Source organism: Somniosus microcephalus, chromosome 27 (genome assembly GCF_052327205.1).
Source record: "Somniosus microcephalus isolate GS21.2 chromosome 27, FLI_Smic_1.0, whole genome shotgun sequence".
Classification (NCBI taxonomy): domain Eukaryota; kingdom Metazoa; phylum Chordata; class Chondrichthyes; order Squaliformes; family Somniosidae; genus Somniosus; species Somniosus microcephalus.
The window spans coordinates 24,768,470-24,790,460 of NC_141013.1; the positions used below are offsets into that span (position 1 = coordinate 24,768,470).

The 21,991-nt window shown below is 44.1% G+C and overlaps 1 protein-coding gene across 17 annotated transcripts in view; it reads right to left on the reverse strand.

The window, feature by feature from the left end:
• Window positions 1-21,991, reverse strand: part of tcf12 (transcription factor 12) — a 295,499-nt gene that overhangs the window by 71,415 nt on the left and 202,093 nt on the right. For 16 of the 17 annotated variants that reach the window (XM_085968734.1, XM_085968731.1, XM_085968732.1 and 13 more), the window contains 2 exons: window positions 18,856-18,997; window positions 18,546-18,610 (listed from right to left, as the gene is read on the reverse strand). The exons of the other annotated variant lie outside the window; for it this stretch is intronic. In XM_085968734.1, the coding sequence (XP_085824860.1) occupies window positions 18,546-18,610; window positions 18,856-18,997 (207 nt within the window). The remainder of the gene's footprint in view (window positions 1-18,545; window positions 18,611-18,855; window positions 18,998-21,991) is intronic. 17 annotated transcript variants of the gene reach the window in all.

Genomic DNA, 21,991 nt, shown 5'->3' on the forward strand with positions numbered 1-21,991 from the left:
AGAATACCCAGCCTCTGACCTGCTCTTGTTGCCAGCTGGTCCAGTTAAGTTTCTGGTCAATGGTGACCCCCAGGATGTTGATGGTGGGGGATTCGGTGATGGTAATGCCGTTGAATGTCAAGGGGTGGTGGTTAGTCTCTTGCTTGTTGGAGATAGTCATTGCCTGGCACTTGTGTGGCATGAATGTTACCTGACACTCATCAGCCCAAGCCTGAACGTCGTCCAGGTCTTGTTGCATGCGGATGTGGACTGCTTCATTATTTGAGGAGTTGTGAATGGCACTGAACACTGTGCAGTCATCAGCGAACATCCCCATTTCTGACCTTATGTTGGAGGGAAGGTCATTGAGGAAGCAGCTGAAGGTGGTTGGCCTAGGACATTACCCTGAGGAACTCCTGCAGCGATGTTCTGGGGCTGTGATGATTAACCTTTAACCACCACAACCATCTTCCTTTGTGCTAGGTATGACTCCAGCCAGTGGAGAGTTTCCCCCCCCCAATTCCCATTGACTTCACTTTTACAAGGCTCCTTGACGCCACACTCGGTCAAATGCTGCCTTGATGTAAAGGGCAGTCACTCGCACCACACCTCTGGAATTCAGCTCCTTTGCTGTAATGAGATCAGAAGCAGGGTGGTCTTGGCGGAACCCAAACTGGGCATCAGTGGCCAGGTTATTGGTGAGTAAGTGCCGCTTGATAGCACTGTCGATGACACCTTCCATCACTTTGCTGATGATTGAGAGTAGACTGATCAAATCAAATCAACTTTTATTGTCATTGTTCGTGCACAAGTGCAGTACAACGAAATGTAGGCTTGCGGCTCCCGAGAGTGTACATTTAGATTAAGACATTTAAACATTCAACATACATTTGGCTTGTAATACATTAACATAAACATAACCATAATAAAGTGCATTGGCAGATGCGCAGGCTTTAGAGTTTATTTGTGGAGTTCAGTAGGATGACAGCCCTGGGAATCATCAGGTAATTGGCCGGATTGGATTTGTCCTGCTTTTTGTGGACAGGACATACCTGGGCAGTTTTCCACATTGTCAGATAGATGCCAGAGTTGTAGCTGTACTGGACCAGCTTGGCTAGAGGCGCGGCTAGTTCTGGAGCACAAGTCTTCAGCACGATAGCTGGAATGTTGTCGGGGCCCATAGCCTTTGCTGTATCCAGTACGCTCAGCTGTTTCTTGATATCACGTGGAGTGAATCACATTAGCTGAAGACTGGCTTTTGTGATGGTGGGGACCTCAGGAGTAGACCGATATGGATCATCCATTCGGCACTTCTGGCTGAAGATGGTTGCAAACGTTTCAGCCTTGTCTTTTGCACTCACGTGCCGGGCTCCACCATCATTGAGGATGGGGATATTCATGGAGCCGCCTCCTCCTGTTAGTTGTTTAATGGTCCACCACCATTCATGACTGGATGTGGCAGGACTGCAGAGTTTTGATCATGGGATCCGTTGATTGTGGGATCGCTTAGCCCCATCTATAGCATGTTGCTTCTGCTTTTTAGCATGCATGTAGTCCTGTGTTGCAGCTTCCCCAAGTTGGCACCTCATTTTTAGGTACGCCTGGTGCCGCTCCTGGCATGCTCTTCTACACTCCTTATTGAATCAGGGTTGGTCCCCTGGCTTGATGGTAATACAGGTAGACTATCCTTTATCCGAAAACCTCGGGACCAGCCGTGTTTCGGTTTTCGGAGAATTTCGGAAGGTGGGTCGGTGGGGGTCCGCGGGGGGTCGTGCGCACGACACCCCCCGGCCCCGACCCCCGCCGACTTACGGTCGGGGTCGGCGGGGGGTCGGGGCCGGCGGGGGTCCGCGCGCACGACTTACGCTGATGCTCAGCGTAAGTCAGTGGGGGTCGGGGTCGGCGGGGGTCCGCAGGGGTTGGGGCCGGCGGGGGTCCGCGGGGGGGGGGGGGGGGGGGTGTGCGCACGACCTACGCTGGACTTACGCTGAACGAAAAAACCTTCAGTTTTTAGAGGGTTTCGGTTTTCGGAAGTTCGGACAAAGGGTAGTCTACCTGTAGTAGAGTGAGGGATATGCCGGGCCATGACGTTACTGATTGTGGTGGAATAAAATTCTGCTGCTGCTGATGGCCCACAGCACCTCATGGATGCCCAGTTTTGAGCTGCTAAATCTGTTCTGAATCTATCCCATTTAGCACGGTGGTAGTGCCACACAACACGATGGAGGGTGTCCTCAGTGTGAAGACGGGACTTTGTCTCCACAATGACGGTGTGGTGGTCACTGCTACCAATGCAGTCATGGACAGATGCATCTGCGACAGGTAGATTGGCGAGGACGAGGTCAAGTAGGTTTTTCCCTCGTGTTGGTTCTCTCACCACCTGTTGCAGGCCCAGACTGGCAGCTATGTCCTTTAGGACTCGGCCAGCTCAGTCAGTAGTGGTGCTACCGAGCCACTCTTGGTGATGGACATTGAAGTCCCCCACCCAGAGTACATTCTGTGCCCTTGCTACTCTCAGTGCTTCTTCCAAGTGGTGTTCAGCATGGAGGAGTACTGATTCATCAGCTGAGGGAGGGCAGTAGGTGGTAATCAGCAGGAGGTTTCCTTGCCCATGCTTGACCTGAAGGCATGAGATTTCATGGGGTCTGGAGTCAATGTTGAGGACTCCCCGGGCCACTCCTTCCCGACTGTATACCACTGTGCCGCCACCCCTGGTGGGTCTGTCCTGGTGGTGGGACAGGACATACCCAGGGATGGTGATGGAGGAGTTGGGACATTGGCTGAAAGGTAGGATTCTGTGAGTATGATTATGTCAGGCTGTTGTTTGACTAGTCTGTGGGTCAGCTCTCCCAATTTTGGCACAAGTCCCCAGATGTTAGTGAGGAGGACTTTGCAAGGGCGACTGGGCTGGGTGTGCCGTTGCCGTATCTGTAGCCGGTGCAGAGGTCGATGCCAGGTGGTCCGTCCGGTTTCATTCTTATTATTGTTTTTCGTAGCAGTTTATTGCAACTGAGTCACTTGCTAGGCTATTTCAGAGGGCAGTTAAGAGTCAACCACATTGTTGTGGGTCTGGAGTCACATATAGGCCAGATCAGGTAAGGAGGGCAGATTTCCTTCCCTAAAAGGACATTAGTGAACCAGATGGGTTTTTAACGACAATCCGATAGTTTCATGGTTACCATTACTGATACTAGCTTTTTATTCCCGATTTATTTAATTAACTGAATTTAAATCTTGAAAGAGAGGGAACAGAAGAACAACAAATGCAGCTTTTAATTTCTTTTTTTTACTTATCTCAAGTAATCATTAAATAAAAATATCTACTTCAATATGTCGTTTTGGACAGTACGCAGTGTAAAACAGAACATGATTACCAGGAAAGATTCGAGAACTCAACAAGATAAAATTGAGAGATAAAAAACAAACAGGAATAAACATTTGACAATTGAAACACTACAGCTAACTGCAAACCCACTATAAAATGCTTCTTTCACAAAAAAATGTTGCTGGTAATTGCAGAAAAAGTGCCGGATATATGAATTAGAATACAATATATGGAATTTCCCTGAAATCTACTGCAGATCTTTAGATAAAGCTGCAGTGTCACTGCCATAACTGAGTAAAATACCCTATTATGAACTTTAATTCTACGCCAGGATTATGGAATATTCGTGTAATTACAACATACCCTGGAACTTTCACAAAAAAGTTCATTTAAAATTCCCGACATGGCGTGCGTTATGCAAGAGACATCCGGCAAAGAGCTAAATGTGGTAACCTGATCTTAGGGTGCAACTGGCATTTTTATATCATTGTTACAGTGTCCAGAACTGTGCAAATATCATTTTCACCAAACAACTTTTAATTAATGCAATGCAACAGTACATAATATATGATGATTCAAAGCCAAATCCAGCCTAAAAGGCATCTACCAGTATGTTCACACAGTTCACCAGTTTGGACGAATCAAACTGGTATTTTTCCCCCGACAGAGAGGCCTCATTGCTCATTTTAAAAGTGCATTAAAAAAAAAACTAGACCAGTCAAGAACAAGAAAAGGCCCTTCAACCCATGAAAAGCTTGTCCCTTCAGTACCCAATTTCTCTCAGTCTAGCACGCAACTGTATTTTGATTGCTTTGTCTTTTCTTCTCATTGATGTGAATTTATGCCCTCTGGTCCTACTAAACGGAGTAACTGCATACTTTATCTAAGTCATTTAATTATATGGATTTATGAGGTCCCCTCAACCTTCTTTCTAGTCTGTACAGTTCGTTTCTATAATCTTTCCTCATAATTCACCTCCTTTATAATTGGGATTATTCTTGGTGGTCGTCTCTGTGCCCTTTCCAATGCATGCAAGACAACAACTTGCATTTAAGTAGTGCCCTTAATGCAATAAAACATCCTCAAGTGCTTTACATAGAAGAGAACAGGTAGCAGTACCAGAATTAGAAGCGATAACTAAATACATGGTTATAAAGATTTGCTTTGAAGAGGGAAGTGGCAAAGTGAAAAGGTTTATGGATGAAGTTCCAAAGGTTGTGATCCATATACTGTAGTTGAAAGCTGTTATCAAGTGAGAAATGACAAGTGGAGAGGATGCACTGAAGACTGTAAAGCACTAGCACCAATGTAGTCCTGGAGGAGGTTGAAGAGATTGGGAGCAGCAAGGCCATGGAGGGATTTATAAACGAAGACACAGATTTTGAATTAATGGCCCAGAAATTCGGGTCCCAACGCTTGAGTACGCACGGGGTACTCACGCGTAGGCCCAACGAAAGTGCTGGATTCGTGCATGCGCGGGAAACCGGCACTTCCGTTCCCCTGAAAGAAGGGGTTAAGAGGTGGAACGCATGCGCGGGAGAGGCAGCGCGTGCGCATTGAACTTACATTTTTTTTCCAGGTTTCTCTGGGAAGGTTAAGTCTCCAGAAGTTAGACATGTAAAAAGCAGGCGTAAGGCCTGCTTTTAACAAGGTAATTGGTGAATTAATTAAAATTAAAACATTTTTCCCCACAGGTTTATTATTTTTAAATACTTTCAAGAAAAGTAAGTTTATTTTTAGCCCTGTTAGAAAATGTAATTAATTTTTTCAAAAATTTAAATTAATTATTGTTTAAAATAGTTATTTCATGTAATTTAGTTATTTTAAAAATGTGATTTAAAAAAAAAATTATTTGAAGTTTTAGTGATGTTTTGGGGCTTATAGTATTTATAGGTTTAACAGCTCTTCCTGTCAAACTTATGAATGAAGCATTCCCTGCTGCCATTGGCTCTCCATGGCCCACATGATCCCAGGAGACGCATCGAACTAACTGCGCCCCTGGGATACGCAAGCACTGCGCGCCGGCAGTTGGAGGAGGCCCAGGATCGCAATTCCACGGGGGCCCACAGCTCAACGGCCGGCGAGCAAGGTAAGTGCAGATCGGAGGCTTGCACCCGCGGGAAGCCCCCGACCCGAATTTCTGGGCCAATGTATTGGGAGCTGGAGTCAGATGGGTGATGAGGATATGGGACAGAATGTTGGTGAAGTTCTGGGCAAGCTAGAGTTTGTACCGAGAGGAATGTGGGAAGCTCGTGAGCAGGGTGTTTAAGAGGTTGAATTTTGAAATACCTAAAGCATGGATAAGACTTAGCAGCAGAGGGGATGAAATGGGGGGCAAACTCTAGCAATGTTGTCAAGGTGAAAAGTACGCTGTCTTATTGCTCTTAGCAGAAACTGTGTTCTATTCCATTCAACTTGTGAGAGCAGCTGGGGAGAAGGACAGAGATGGGCAATGAGGTGTTGGGGGAGGGATTTGAGCAAGAAGCATGACTGAGGAGAAAGTTCTGGCTCATCCATGGATTGATGTCAGTTGAACTCATCACTCCCACAAGCAGGCTGGATGTCTTCAGTTCAGGAGTGTGTGTTTATGCTGCCCATTATCTAATTATAGGATAGTGTGACCCAAGGGTGCAATAATAGGACCACTTGTGATCTGAACTGGATATTGAATCTTTAGCACCAGCCCTCAAGTCCACCTTTCCCAACTTTTCAAAGGCAGAACTAAAAATATTTGGTATGAGGTCATATACTAATCGTTAAGCTGACTTCACAGACAACAAATTAACATACAGAGTAACCGTCAAAACAAATCACACCTACTTAGCTCACTTAATTCTCTCCTTGAAAACATAAAATAAACCACACCTAACTTTTTGTGGCATTACTTTTCTTTCAGACTACTTCAAACAGCAAATCCTGATCCCCTACATTTTTATATTCCAGTTCCAGGCTTTGGGCCTACACTTCACAAGCTCTTATTTAAAACCCGATTGCCCCCGAGCATGGGGTTTTCCCTCTTTTCTGTTAATTCTGGTCCCAGGAAGCAGAGGGACAACATTGGCCCAGAAATTCGGGTCTCCACGGGTGAGTACGCGCTGGGTACTCACGCGTGGGCCCGGTGGAAGTGCCGGTTTCCTGCATGTACTGCGCATGCGCGGGAAAACGGCACTTCCATTCCTCTGAAAGCAGGGGTTCAGAGGTCGAACGCATGCGCGGGGGAGTCTGCGCATGCGCTTTGAACTTGTTTTTTTTTCAAATACAGGTTTTCCCAGGAGGGTAAGTCTTTAGAATTTAGAAATGTAAAAAGCAGGCGTAAGGCCTGCTTTTTAAAAGGTAAGCGGTCAATTAATTAAAATTAAAACATTTTTTTTTCCACAGGTTTATTATTTTTAATTGTTTGCCCACAATGACATCGAGGAATACGCATCCACAGTGTTATTCTACATCAACAGCTGCGTCGAGGTCGTCACGACCCACAAAAATATCAGGTCATACCCCAACCAGAAACCCTGGATGAACGGAGAGGTCCGCTCACTGTTGAAAGCACGCGACGCAGCATTTAAATCTGGCGACGCGGCGGCTTACAGAGCAGCTAGGACCAACCTAAAAAAGGGTATCAGGACTGCCAAATGGAAACAGACACTGCGGATAGAGGATCACTTCCGCAACAACTCGGACCCCCGGCGCATGCGGCAAGGCATCCAGTCCATCACTGACTACAAGGGCAAAAACACCAGTCCCCCAGTCAGCGACGCCTCCCTTCCGGAGGAGCTTAACAACTTCTACGCTCGCTTCGACAGGGACAACAAGGAGCCGGCTACCAAAGCCTTGCCACCCCCGGAAGACCAGGTGCTCACTCTGTCGACCTCCGACGTAAGGGGCGCTCTACGCAGAGTGAACACACGAAAGGCTACTGGACCGGATAGCATCCCTGGACGGGTACTCAAGGAATGTGCTGATCAGCTGGCTGATGTCTTCACCGCCATCTTCAACCTGTCATTGGCCCAGGCAGTAGTCCCTACATGCTTCAAGACCGCCACCATCATTCCTGTGCCTAAACAAGCGGCTGTGACGTGTCTGAACGACTATCGACCTGTCGCACTCTCACCCATCATAATGAAGTGTTTCGAGAGACTGGTCTTAGCCCACATCAAAGCCAGTGTTCCTGCCTCCCTTGACCAACACCAGTTTGCCTATCGGGCAAACAGATCAACGGAGGATGCAATCACAACTGCTCTACACTCGGCACTGAATCACCTAGATGGTAAGGAGACCTACATCAGAATGTTGTTTATAGACTACAGCTCAGCATTCAACACTATCGTCCCCAACAAGCTGGCCACCAAACTCCAAACTCTTGGCCTGAACACTTCCCTCTGCAACTGGACCCTGGACTTCCTAACAAACAGACCCCAGTCTGTCAAATTAGGTAACCACACCTCCCCCCCCCGACCCCGACCCTGAACACGGGGGCCCCACAAGGATGTGTGCTGAGCCCCCTCCTCTACTCCCTCTTCACCCACAACTGTGTGGCTGTTAATGGTTCCAACACCATCATCAAGTTTGCAGATGACACCACGGTAGTAGGCCAGATCACCAACAACGATGAGTCAGCCTACAGGGAGGAGGTCCAGCATCTCATGAAGTGGTGCGCCGACAACAACCTGGCCCTTAACACCAAGAAAACAAAGGAAATAATCGTGGACTTCAGGAAGTCCAAAGGCGGAAGTCACACCCCCATCCACATCAATGGGGCGGAGGTGGAAAGGGTGGCCAGCTTTAAGTTCCTCGGAGTCCACATCACGGAAGACCTCTCCTGGTCCCGCAACACCTCCTCTCTGGTGAAGAAGGCCCAGCAGCGCCTATATTTCTTGAGGAGGCTGAAGGGATGTAATCTGTCACCCCCGATCCTCTCTAACTTCTACCGCTGCACTATAGAGAGCATCCTGACAAACTGTGTCACGGTATGGTACAGCAGCTGTAGCTCCCATGACCGGAAAGCCCTGCAGCGGGTAGTCAAAACTGCCCAACGCATTACCGGCACCCGGCTACCGACCATAGAACATATATATCAGAAACGCTGCCTACGGAGGGCACAGTCCATCATCAAAGACCCTACCCACCCCAGCCACAGTCTGTTCGCCCTCCTACCATCTGGAAGACGCTACAGATGCATTCGCACCCGTACGACCAGATTTAGGAACAGCTTCTTTCCCAGGGCTGTCATCCTACTGAACTCCACAAATAAACACTAAAGCCTGCACATCTGCCGATGCACTTTATTATGGTCATATTTATGCTAATATATATGTACAAATGTATGTTGAAATGTTTAAGTGTCCTAATCCAAATTGTACACTCTCGGGAGCCGCAAGCCTACATTTCGTTGTACTGCACTTGTGCACTAACAATGACAATAAAAGTTGATTTGATTTAAATACTTTAAAGCAAGGTAAGCTTATTTTTAGCCCTGTTAGAATATAAAATTATTTTTTTCAAAAATTTAAATTATTGTTTAAAATAGTTATTTAATGTAATTTATAGTTTATTTAAAAAGTGTGATTTAAAAAAAAAATTATTTGACGGTTTCTGCTATTTTGGGGCCGTAGTATTTGTAAGTCTTGACAGGTTTTCCTGTCTATACTTATGAATGGAGCATTCCCTGCTCCGATTGGCTGCCCATGGCCCACGTGATCCCAGGGGACACATCGAACTAACTGCGCCCCTGGGACACACAAGCACTGCGCGCCGGCAGCTGGGCCAGGCCCCGGATCGGAATTCCACGGGGCCCTACAGCTCAACTGCCGGCGCGCAAGGTAAGTGCAGGTCGGGGGCTTGCACCCGCGGGAAGCCCCCGACCCGAATTTCTGGGTTTTCCGTGCAGCAGCTCACCAGCAGGCCTGTCAACTAAACCAATTACTCCCTCTCCAAGGGGTATATTCTCTGCAAACACCTCAAGTTGTGCCCACATGAATGGAAACATCCTCACCATAATGGGTGTTTAATGTCCTTGGTCATCCTGGCCTCAGATGAGACAATTGGTCCTCCAATATCAGTTTGAAATAAACAGTGCGACATTTCGCAAGCTGGCTCGTCTGGCTTTAATACATATTCTTCAGTACCTGCAGCCTTTCTTTTGTGAATTTACCTGGTTTTAAAACACAGCCTTTAAATATAACTCAATCCCAAAATCCTTTCCTTGAAGAAAAGAAACGTCAAAAATCCTGACATGTGACTATAGTGCTTACCACCAGTGTTCCCTTTAAGTTGCGCGGCTGCATAGCGCTCTGGAAGATCCGCGCAGCCGGATCTTAAATGCAAAAGCCGCATATGTGCGGATTTTTGAATGGGCCACGCAGCCTGTAAAAGGGGCCGCGTGGCCCCAAAAAAATTATAGGCAATATTGCTCAATCCAACATCCAGCAGAGAGAGAGGTTGGTCTGATAATACAACAATTCACAAAATTAAGATGTCTGAATTTTTTGAGAAACGTAAATCCATTCCCATTTTGAAGTGGCAATTCTCAATGTTTGTGAATCAAGAAACTCAGTTTATATTTAGTCTGCAAGACTGTATATTAAAAATGGCAATAGCACATTTAAATGTTATTACTCTGTCTGGTTGATTCGTCCTCCCACAACCCTGGGCAGACACGATGATCATCTATGTATTGCACAGATATACAGCATACACAGCATGTGCGAGCTAAAGGTTCATGGAAGGTCAGCTGTATCCTGTACTGTTTACACATGCTTGCCACCTGGAAACTCCAAAACGTTCTGCGGTTCTCTATGATGGGTATGTAAATATAGGCAGCTTTCAGGTTCATGGCACCTACTCAATCACCTAGGAATATCATCTGGAAGATGGACTATGCAATCATCTAGTTTTATGACATCCAGAAGAAGTCAGATTTTACAATCCTAGCTTGATTATAAACTTTACAATAGACATGTTTTATACTGTCCATTAGACTAGAGCGGTGAGATAAAAATGCCTCTTTGACCAAGCTTTTGGTCACCTGCCCTAATTTCTCCTTATGTGGCTCGGTGTCAAATTTTTTGTCTTTTAATACTCCTGTGAAGCACCTTGGGACGTTTTACTACGTTAAAGGCGCTATATAAATACAGTAGCAAAATACTGTAGATGCTGGAAATCTGAAATAACAGAAAATGCTGGAAACACTCAGCAGGTCAGGCAGCATCTGTAGAGAGAGAAACAGACGTAACGTTTCAGGTCTGTTACTCTTCGTCAGAACTGGAGAAAGTTAGAGATGTAACAGATGTTAAGCAGGTGCAGAGGCAGGGAAAGGGGGGGGGGGGGGGAGGAAAGAACAAAAGGGACGGTCTGTGATGGGGTGAGAGGCAGGAGTAGTTACCTGATCAAATCATGAAACAGAAAGCAATGAAGATGAACAAGGTTGAAGAGACAAACGGAAATCCCATTGGAGAGAAGAGCAGAACTTCAAGGTGGGCATTCCTAGAAGAGATGTGGCAGTGAACCAAACACTAATACAATAGCAAAATATTCTATATAAATACAAGTTGCTGCTGTTGTTGACCAATTTCCCTTAGCAGAGTGGTCAATAACCAGGGGGCATATATTTCAAGTAATTGGCAGGATTAGAGGGGAGTTGAGGAGAACTTTTTTCACCCAAGAGGGTGGTGGGGGTCTGGAAGTCACTGCCTGAAAGGGTGGTAGAGGCAGAAACCCTCATGGCATTTAAAAAGTAAATGGATATACGCTTGAAGTGCCGTAACACACAAGGCTATGGACCAAGAGCTGGAAAGTGGGATTAGGCTCTTGCGTCCGGCACAGACACGATGGGTCGAATGGCCTCCTTCTGTGCCGTAAATTTCTATGATTCTATGTGAGTTATGCCATCAAGTGCAGAGGTCAAGAGATGCAATTTTCTTCTTTTAACAGCCACCAACCCATGTTTTCACTTGCCTCTGTTTACCCGCTCTCCAATCATGGATTCATCAAGAGTAAATTACGTAGATGGTTTACATACCCAAATACCTTCCAGGATAATGTCCTTGATTCTCATAACTATGTCGCCCAAAAAATTAAAAGGAAAAAAAAAATCAAACTTGGCTCCCATGAAATGCAAGGAAGGAATGTTACCAACCAGTCATCGAAATGGAGATACATGAAGAACTTCCAGAGATGCAAGTGGGTTGCGCCAAAGATGGTTAAGATGATTAAAAACTCAGAGGCCAGCCTTGTAGTGCTAACAGATACCCAACCCTGACCATCAAGTATTGCCCGATCATTTGGAAAACAGCACCCTGGTATTCCACGGCACAAAGCCAATCTCGTAAATTGGCCTTTATGATAGTAGGCATAGTAACCATCTTTGAATTTCTCTTTCTCTAGATATAGTTTCAGACTCTTACGTACACAATTTGCTAAATACTCAATTTCCACACTTAGCATGAAGCTGGGCGTGGAAATTTTGGTCTGGTGTTCAAAATGACACTATTTGCTCTCCAACACATGAGGAGATCAAATTAATATTAATCAATTATTTCCATATACAGGAAAAGTTCTGCTATCCGGCACCGACGGGACCAAGCTGCTGCCGATCTATCAAAACTTCCGGATAGACCAGCGCTAATGTTGAAGGATAGGAGGTTTTCATCTCCGTATCGGACAACAAACACTGTTGCTTAGCAACAGCTTGTAAACACTCGGCCCGTACCTTGGAAGCATCTCTGAAGCTGTTGCTAAGCTACAGAGACGCTTTCCAGAGCCTGACTGTTTAAAAAAATGCTAGAAGAAAAAAAACCTAACCAAAACGGCTGCTGACTTCTGCTGTTAGATCAAGGTTTCCGGGCACACAACCTCCGGATAAACCAAAGTTTCCTGTATCTTCCTTTATCAAATGACCTTGTTTACAAAATTAGTATGTAAACGCTCAAAAAAAAGAAATCCATCTCCAAAATTCAATCTTCAAGTCTCTAAAGTAATTCAATCCTGAAAGACCTAGACAGGCATGATACATGGAACTGCTTTTTTTTGGAACATATGTATAAAAATGAATCAATTCTGTTCAGCAGAAAATTATTTGCTGCTGGATGCGAAACATATTTTACTCACTTGATAATTTAAAACAGATGTTTTCTTTTTCTCAGAAAACTTCAGCGTTACAAATTTAATGTTGAAACAATTGCGTAAAGTCAGGAAAAACAGATGGACTGAAACAAGGGATCTGTACTTTGCAGTGTGTGGTATGTACTGATAGAGCAGATGGAATACATCACCATCAGCTATGACAGAAATGATTTATGGAATAACCTGGCTGCTTCTGCCAAGCAACACAGGATGACAGAATCGTGTTACTGTGGCAACCAAAGCCCACCCACCAGTGAGAGTACACCTTTATGTCCTGGCCTTTCCTCCATGAGCCAATTTATAAACCTTTCACACTACCGAACTTATTCAGTCAACAATTTGAAGAAAAATTACCTTGCTTGATTCACAGAGCACTCGCTTTTGGAGCAGGTTACAAATTATTTTAGCAATTCACTTTCTTTCAAATGACAATAGATGTCGGGGGGGGGGGGGGGGGAAGCAAAAGGTAGGGACTGGGTGGTGCAGTGGGTTAGCAAAATGCCTTTTCACCTCTGTTCAAAACTAACCCAGACTAATGACTTGCTGACAACTGTAAGGTTCCTACAGGAAATAACGTGGGGTAGCTTCAACTTCAAATATGTTCTAAGTGAGTGCTGGTACTAAAGTGCAATTTCACAGAAACGAGTCAAAAATGGCTGCCATCAAAGCGTGGTGGAGGCGGGGAAATCACACCAGTGCAGGAGAAGTGGATTTTTGAAGCTGGAGTTACAACACAGTGTTAGAACAAAGAATTTTATTTTTCAAAAAATATATATTCATTCATGGGATGTGGGTGTCACTGGCAAGGCTAGCATTTATTGCCCATCCCTAGCTGCCCTTGAGAAGGTAAAGCTAAAAGTAGCTTCAGGCTGGAGTATACTGCACTCTGTGGCAACTCAAACTGAAATTGAAATGCACCCAAAACCACTTAGCATCAATGCAAAAGGACATCACTTATTACTGCACCAGTTACCACTTACTTTACACCCACTTACCCATTGCCATAACCTGGCCTGAGAAAGCTTAAATAACAACAGAAAATGCTGGAAAAACTCAGGTCAGGCAACATCCGTGGAGAGAAATTTGAGTTGACGTTTCGGGTTGGACCCTTCTTCAAAACTGGAAAGAAAAGAAACTAGATCGGAGGCAGGGCTGCGATCGGACAAAAGAATAAAAGAAACAAAAGCAGTAAAAGAGATTAGAAGCTAGACGAGATAGTAATAGGCTGGGATTAGGTGTAAAGTGTACTGGCAGGGCAAAAGATAGCTGCCAGGTGTGAGAGAGAAACAAAAAGGGGGGGGGGGGGGGGGAAAGGAGTGGAACAATTACAAGAGAAAATGAAATGGGGGCCGAGCTTATGATCTGAAATTGTTGAACTCGATATTGAGTCCGGAAGGCTGCAGAGTGCCTAATCGGAAGATGAGGTGCTGTTCCTCGAGTTTACGTTGAGCTTCCGTGGAACAATACAAGAGGCCAAGGACGGTGAGGTCCGAGTGGGAGTGAAGCTTGATGTTGACTTCAGGTGATTTCCCCAAAGTGACATCTCTCACCTCACGTTTCAAAAACATATTTTAAATTAACAAAATTTGAATACATGCACTGTATACAGAGTTAGTGTTTTACAATCATGAAGCTGAAGCAAGTAAATGTGTGTTTCGTTAAACAGCAGTATCATTTAAATAGCAATATAAACAAATCATACGGTCTACAAATAACATGCAAACGCTAATTTGCGATGGAGGTTTTGAAACAGCATTATGATATTGTTCAATCAGGATATATATTTACTGAAATAAAAATTTCCACCCCACCTACCAATCATTTGCCAACAGTTCTGAATAAATGTTGAGAGTAAACGAACAGAACCAAATGGAGCACAATAGCTTAGACGAATTAGACAAGACTGCATTATCTTCTGACACAAATGATACTATTCATATTACTTTCACCAGATTGTGTAAATATATTCTTGGTTAGCTCAGTGTTCTACAACAATCTAACCTCACACTTTCAACAGTAAGTAGTTGGGGGAGGAGAGAGAATAGTTACTTAAATTCAATAAATTGGTTTGGCAATTTTTCAACAATATATATGGTAGGTGACCACAGAAGTCACAGGACCAAATATCCATTAAGCCAACACTCATTTCAGAAGTGCGATGGAAAATCTTCAGTTCTCCATTATAGTCCAATTTTTCTCACATATGCATGAATTGTCATTAAAGGTCATGAGAAATCAGAGTTTACAATTTTCAGCATTGTCAATATATTGAACAAAGTAAATAAATGTCTTCTTCTGTCCGTTTTATCCTAAAAAGTCTTTATGCCTTTATGACAAAGCCACTTTCTCTAGACAATGTGCCAAACCGACATGGACCAATGTTGAACCGAGTCATCAGTAACAGTCAAATCTATTCGAAAAATCCTCCTCGATGGCTCAGTGATCCACACAGACCAAGGGGGCCCTAGGATCCTTCATCAATCTATGTGGAACGTAGCCAGGGTCAGCAGTAGGAGCATTAGAATGAGCTTCAGAGCCCCTGAATTAGCAAAGAGGAAATCATCTAATCCGGATCGCAACCTTTGCTGGGTGTGCACATGAGGAAGCCATGTGAGGCTTGGCTATCAAATAGCATACAGAGACTTAGTACGAAGGCTCAAGTGTCAATAATGGCCACTTGCGCGAGGTACCAGATGATAGTCAGTGCCCCAGCAAGCAGTCAACACCTTCAGGAGATGAGGGAAGAAAGTCAGCAAGAAGCAAAAGAAAAATCAACAGTGCAGAAGAACCGAGTGAAAACAAGTGCTCAACTTTCAGCTTTGCTTCTTAGATCAGAATTTTTAATCTCAGCAAATTGCTGAACTTTAATTTATACAGTCACAAGCACAAGTTTTGAAAACTTTAGCACTGGGGATCTAGAACTGCTTACACACCATTTCTTATTTTGAAAACCGAGTCAGCATAGAGTCATAGAGTTTTACAGCACAGAAAGAGGCCCTTCGGCCCATCGTGTCTGCACCGCCCATCCATCCCTGTCCAGTCTAATCCCATTTTCCAGCATTTTGTCCATAGCCTTGTATGCAATGGCATTTCAAGTGCTCATCCAAATGCTTCTTGAATGTTGTAAGGGTTCCTGCCTCTACCACCCTTTCAGGCATTGAGTTCCACATTCCAACCACCCTCTGAGTGAAGAAGTTCCTCCTCAAATCCCCTCTAAATCTCCTGCCCCTTACCCTGAATCTATGCCCCCTTGTTATTGACCCCCCTACTAAGGGGAAAAGTTCCTCTTTATCTACCCTATCTATGCCCCTCATCATTTTGTACACCTCAATCAGGTCCCCCCTCAGCCTTCTTTGCTCCAAGGAAAACAACCCCAGCCTGTCCAGCCTCTCTTCATAGCTGAGGCGCTCCATCCCAGGTAACATCCTGGTGAATCTTCTCTGCACCCTCTCCAAAGCAATCACATCCTTCCTATAGTGAGGCGACCAGAACTGCACACAGTACTCCAGCTGTGGCCTCACCAGCGTTTTGTACAGCTCCATCATAACCTCCCTGCTCTTATATTCTATGCCTCGGCTAATGAAGGCAAGTATCCCATATGCCTTTTTAACCACCTTATCTACCTGTTCCGCTGCCTTCAGGGATCTATGTACATGTACACCAAGGTCCCTCTGACCCTCTGTACTTCCTCGGGTCCCACCACTCATTGTGTATTCCCTTGCCTTATTTGTCCGTCCAAAATGCATCACCTCGCACTTTTCAGGGTTAAATTCCATTTGCCACTTTTCCGCCCATCTGACCAACCCGTTTATATCGTCCTGTAGCCTGAGGCTTTCCTCCTCGCAATTTACCACCCCACCAATTTTTGTGTCATCTGCGAACTTACTGATCATCCCTTTTACATTCTCATCCAAATCATTTATGTAGATCACAAACAACAAGGGACCCAGCACCGATCCCTGAGGTACCCCACTGGACACAGGCTTCCAGTCACAAAAGCAACCTTCGACCATCACCCTCTGCCTCCTGCCACTCAGCCAGTTTAGGATCCAACGCGCCAAGGCACCCTGGATCCCATGGGCTCTTACCTTCTTGACCAGTCTCCTATGCGGGACTTTGTCAAAAGCTTTACTGAAGTCCATGTAAACCACATCCACAGCATTTCCCTCATCCACCCCCCTAGTCACCCCCTCGAAAAATTCAATCAGATTTGTCAGACATGATTTACCCTTGACAAAGCCATGCTGACTATCCCCGATTAATCCTTGCCTCTCCAAGTGGAGACTAATTTTGTCCCTCAGAATTTTTTCCAATAATTTCCCTACCACAGATGTTAGGCTCACTGGCCTGTAATTCCCTGGTTTATCCCTGCTACCCTTCTTGAATAATGGTACTACGTTAGCTGTTCTCCAGTCCTCTGGTACATCCCCTGTGGCCAGAGAGGTTCTGAAAATTTGTGTCAGAGCCCCTGCAATCTCCTCCTTTGCCTCCCACAGCAGCCTGGGATACATCTCGTCCGGGCCTGGGGATTTATCCACTTTTTGGCCTGCTAAAACCGCTAGCACCTCCTCCCTCTCGATGCTAATATGTTCAAGTATGTCACAGTCCCCTTGCCCGATTTCTATGTCTGCATTGTCTTTCTCCATAGTGAACACAGATGCAAAAAATTCATTTAAAACCCCGCCTACCTCATCTGGCTCTACACACAGATTGCCACTTTGGTCCCTAATGGGCCCTATCCTTTCCCTGGTTATCCTCTTGCCCTTAATATACTTATAAAACATCTTAGGATTTTCCTTTATTTTGCTCGCCAGTGTTATTTCATGGCCCCTCCTCGCCCTCCTAATTTCTTTTTTAAGTACGCCCCAGCATAGGTGGTAGCATTATAAATTTACATTTCTAGGTAATACTTCATAAACAAGATCAACATACAATTTTCATCATGCAGTTTTTAAATCATGTGTGAAGTCGAAATGGTATATTTAAAAATGAAAAGCCGCCTCCATTGAAGTAATACTATAAACACAAACTATATCATCTGTATGTGTGTTGATTCATTCAATGACTTATCAGGCTGTGCAGCACAGCAAAAGCACTGCCAGCATATTCAATAGGCTTCATTTTTAATAACCCACAACTACCTGTAAAAACGTTCACAGCTGTTATAAGTACTTAGGGAGTCCAAATCTAAAAAATACCCAAATTATTAATGCTGCAAATATGGCATGCATTCTTGCCTTTTCTATTAGCAACATGATTTCAACAAAATGTCTTATAATACTTAATTATTTTTTAAAACAGCAAGCCCCCTCTTTCTGGCCTCTGGTCTAACTTTCAAAGTGTCACTCCTGATTCTTTCCAGGATAGATCTTCAAAGCTTAGAATGTGATCAAAAAGCAAGGTTTCCCAGACAACAGACAAAAGCAGCACATTAAAGCTTCAAAACGGTCATCTGATACTTCCTTTTTCTGTATTCCAACAACAACTATCGTTTTGGATTATGTATGGCTTAGTATTTGTGAACATTTAAGTACCGTAGCTTAAATACTAGCAGAGGGACTTTATTCTATCTGATGCAACAAAACAGCTACAGTACCACTTTTGGACAATATTAAAGTAGTTGTTCTAGGTTTTACTGCAAGCTTGTCCATATTACAACCTACCAGCAAGTGTGCCTTTTTGAAAAAAAGTTAAACTACTGAATTAATGCAAATTTGAAAGAGAACTCAAATTAGAAAACAGTAAAAATACAAATGCGATAAAATTACACTGGAAATGTTAGTTAACCCTTTGAGTACTGAATGTCCCTTGCAGCTTTCAAAATGTGTGCATTTTCTAATATACCTGTACTTGCAAATGCGCTCATTTAAATTTCTGAAGTGTTCTGATTTTTGTGCAGAAATATCACTGCTGTTCTCAAAGGGTTAAATCAGCGCACATTAGTGTTGATGATGAACTGCACTTGGCCAGTATTTTGGCTAAAAATCAAAAGTGCGAGGGTTTTTTTTTTAGTTCCCCATGAAATTATGCTACTCATCAAAATGTTTTTTTTTTTTTTTTTTTAAACTACTTTGGGCAAGTGTAAGTTTTTAAAAGATGCTAAAAGGTTTGATTCAGTACTCACAGATGCCAAAGCTTTTCCAAGTGCATCACCTGTCTGTGAACCCCCAGCTGCATTTCCTCTGTTCCCTATACACAATATAATTGGAGCATAAAACACTTCGATTATTCAAAAGTTCAACACTTTTTTGCACTTGAATAAAAATTTTGTTCCATATATCCGCATATTTATTGCGCGATATGAAATTTATGAATTAATGCTAAGGAACAAAGTTGCAATTTTTTAGTTGCAAGTTATGCAACATAATTTTTACTAACTAACTGATTACTACTTTCCACTCGGGTGTGGAAGTCAATGTTTTCTTATAACATACCCAAAAGGTTTTCTGATCCATTGATTGGTGGTGTGTGTGAGGCTGCAACATAAGGGGAGCTGGTACTCCCTCGATGGAAGCTAGACATTGGGGGAAGACTGGGGTTGATGTCTGGAGGTGAAACTGAATGTGGTGGATAGTTCTATAAAAATAAAAACACCAAATAACAACCCTGGATAAGAAGTCAAATAATTACAGCAGAACCTGCTTAATATCGATTCCTATTTGGCACAGAAAAAGCTCATGTTAAGCTGCGCTAAATCTTAACAGAACTACTTGGTATATATAAATAAAAAGAACATGTTGACAAACCACCTTTTTACTAGGAGGACATCTGATTACATGGTAAATACTCAAAGCACGTTAAAGACACTTAATGGAAACAAAACTGAACTGCACCAGTTACTTTGAAAAATCAGCAGGTCTTGATTGTCAATCATCAAGCCTATACACAGCGATAGTGAACAAGTTACTGTGGTACGGTTAGCCGCATAGAAAGCTACATGACCACATTATTTGTCAATCAACACAGCTCAAAATGAGCAGACACTGGAAAAAAATGGCACAATAGAAAACTATGCTGAACTGAATTGAAGCCACTTTATTTCTATATACTGTTCACACTATAGCTTGTTAATCATGTTGAGGGAAGGTGGGGGGGGGGGGAAAGAGGGAAAGAGAGAGAGAGAGAGAGAGAGAGAGAGAGAGAGAGAGAGAGAAGGTGGTGATAAGTGAACTGATCAGAATAGATACTTCAAACAGTACAGAAAAGCAATCCGGCAGTCTAGCACCACTAATAACGCTGCAGTGTTGCTGGATGTGAATTCATCCCCAAACAATGTGCACAGGAAGTTCACAATCAGGGTTATCTGGGCAGTGTTTACTTTAGCGAGAGGGCCCGTATAAATCTTCAACACCAGATCAGGTCTTTCCCTCACTCCACCCCCCACCCAGAGTGAAATATACACGGCAATTTTAAATTTTATTTTTAAAACTCAGATAAAATCAAAAAGGGCAAAGTATTTTCTTCAATTAGAAACTTCTAAGTGAACAGGCAAAACAGTGACATCAAAATGTACTACTATTTTCACTGCATGCACATATCAGGAATGGATTTCACCATTAAAACACATTTAAGTATGGAAGCCTGAGTAACACAGTGTGTTATTAAATGTATTCCCTTCATCCCATGGGACCTGGCCACAATTGGTTTCACCGGGTGTCAAATAAGAAATATGGAAATATGGGGGGGGGGGGGGGGGGCGCATGGGGGAGGGAGAAGCAGAGAGAGAGCAGTGTACCCATAAAGTTAAATACTATAACATTTACCCTCCATTCCCAAAGAAAGATTTAATACAAATGTTTATCCAAAAAACTACCAATAACAATTAAAAAATGCAAGTTTAAGAGGGAATTAGTGAAAACATATGAAAATTTAAAATATTTAACGTTGTTGGGATAGAGCAGGGAAATGAGAATACAAAGCCCGGACATGGAGCTAGCATAGGGTGACCATACGTCCCTGTTTTCCGGGGACAGTCCCCGGATGATGTACTGTGTCCCTAGGCAAACAATGTCCCCGGTTCACAAAACTGGTCCCCAAAGTGTACCCATGAGCAGCTGTCAGTTTGTGGCTCCAAGGTTAAATTAAACAACTTGTATAATGGCCGGAGTGACTCACTGCGCATGTGTGACGGGGCGGGGTCTTTCCGCGCATGTGCCGGTGGTTTGGGTTTCCGGCTGGGCTCGTGCAAATGGATTGTCGGCGCCGGAGGAGCCTGGGAGCACGGCAACCGGAGCGGGTGAGGGAGAGGCCACGGGGGAGGGCCTGGGCACGGTCACCGGGGGAAGGGGGAGCCGGGCTAATCCTAGACAATGTGGGGGTCAGGAGTGACCTCAGTCACCTGCAAGGGGGGGGGGGGGGGGGGGAAGTCAGGTGTGACCTCAGTCACGGGGGTTGGGGGGGAGGAGTGATCTCAGTCACCTGGGAGGAGGGAGTGAGTCAGGAGTGACCTCAGTCACTGGGCCGGGTTTTTGGGGGTGGCTGTTCAGGTGTCTGAATGCACTTCAATAGTGTGACATCACACCTGCAGTATTTACGGGAAACTTTCTGATATCCGGCACTGACGGGACCGAGCTGGTGCCGTACCATCAAAACTGCCGTACAAACCAGCACTAATGTTAAAACATATGGAGCTTTTGAGCTCCGTAGGAATCAACAAACCCTGTTGCTTCAAAACAGTCGGCCACAGCTTAAAAGCGTCTCTGTAGCTAAGCAACAGCTTCAGCTAGACCTTGCAGAGCCTGACTGGAAGAAAAAAAAAGCAACGAGAAGTAAAAAAAACTTATAGGAAACGGCTCCTGAATTTTGCCGGTAGATAGAGCTTTCCGGACATTTAACCTCTGGTTAAACGAAAGTTTCCTGTATATGCACATTTGTTTTGCATTTGTATTGTATATGTCCAACTGTTAAAATATAGGCTGCTAAAATGTTTTGCCTCGCTACACTGCGCAACGCCACCGACATTTTCCGTCCCGCCTACTTTGCTGTGCTCCCACCCTGTGTGTCTGCAGATTCGGTTTAGAAAATATGGTCACCCTAATCTAGCACTGGCTCACTGGGCCAAGCAGCCTCCTTCGGTGCTAACATTTCTATGATTTTATATCACTGTAAACCAAGTCTCTGAAATTCACTCTAGAACAGTTTTCTTCTACTTTCAGAATCGAAATTAAACTGCAGGGACAAACCTTGCTCAGTGCAACAGCAAATCAAAAGCTCTTCATTATAATCAAATCAGAAATCAGGTAATGTAACTGAATGTCTGATATTTAACAGTCTTAGTGCCTTTGAAGAGCACAGAGGGTTATAGGTCATTTATTTCATAACATTTAGTAATCAAGCAATATTCAATAATCAAGGAATAAGATAACTTTCAAAGAAAGAAAATTTAAGACATCATTGTCCTACAACCAGAATCTAAAGACCAAAACAGTAATCTTGAGGTTAAAGGGAAAGCGTTTGTAAACCAAAAGGGACAGCTTGCGAAACACATGATTTGCTTATATCACAACAAAATGCATAACCACCTGTCAAAGGCATCATCGTGATTAAATTGGCTCTTCCAGCTCTTTACTC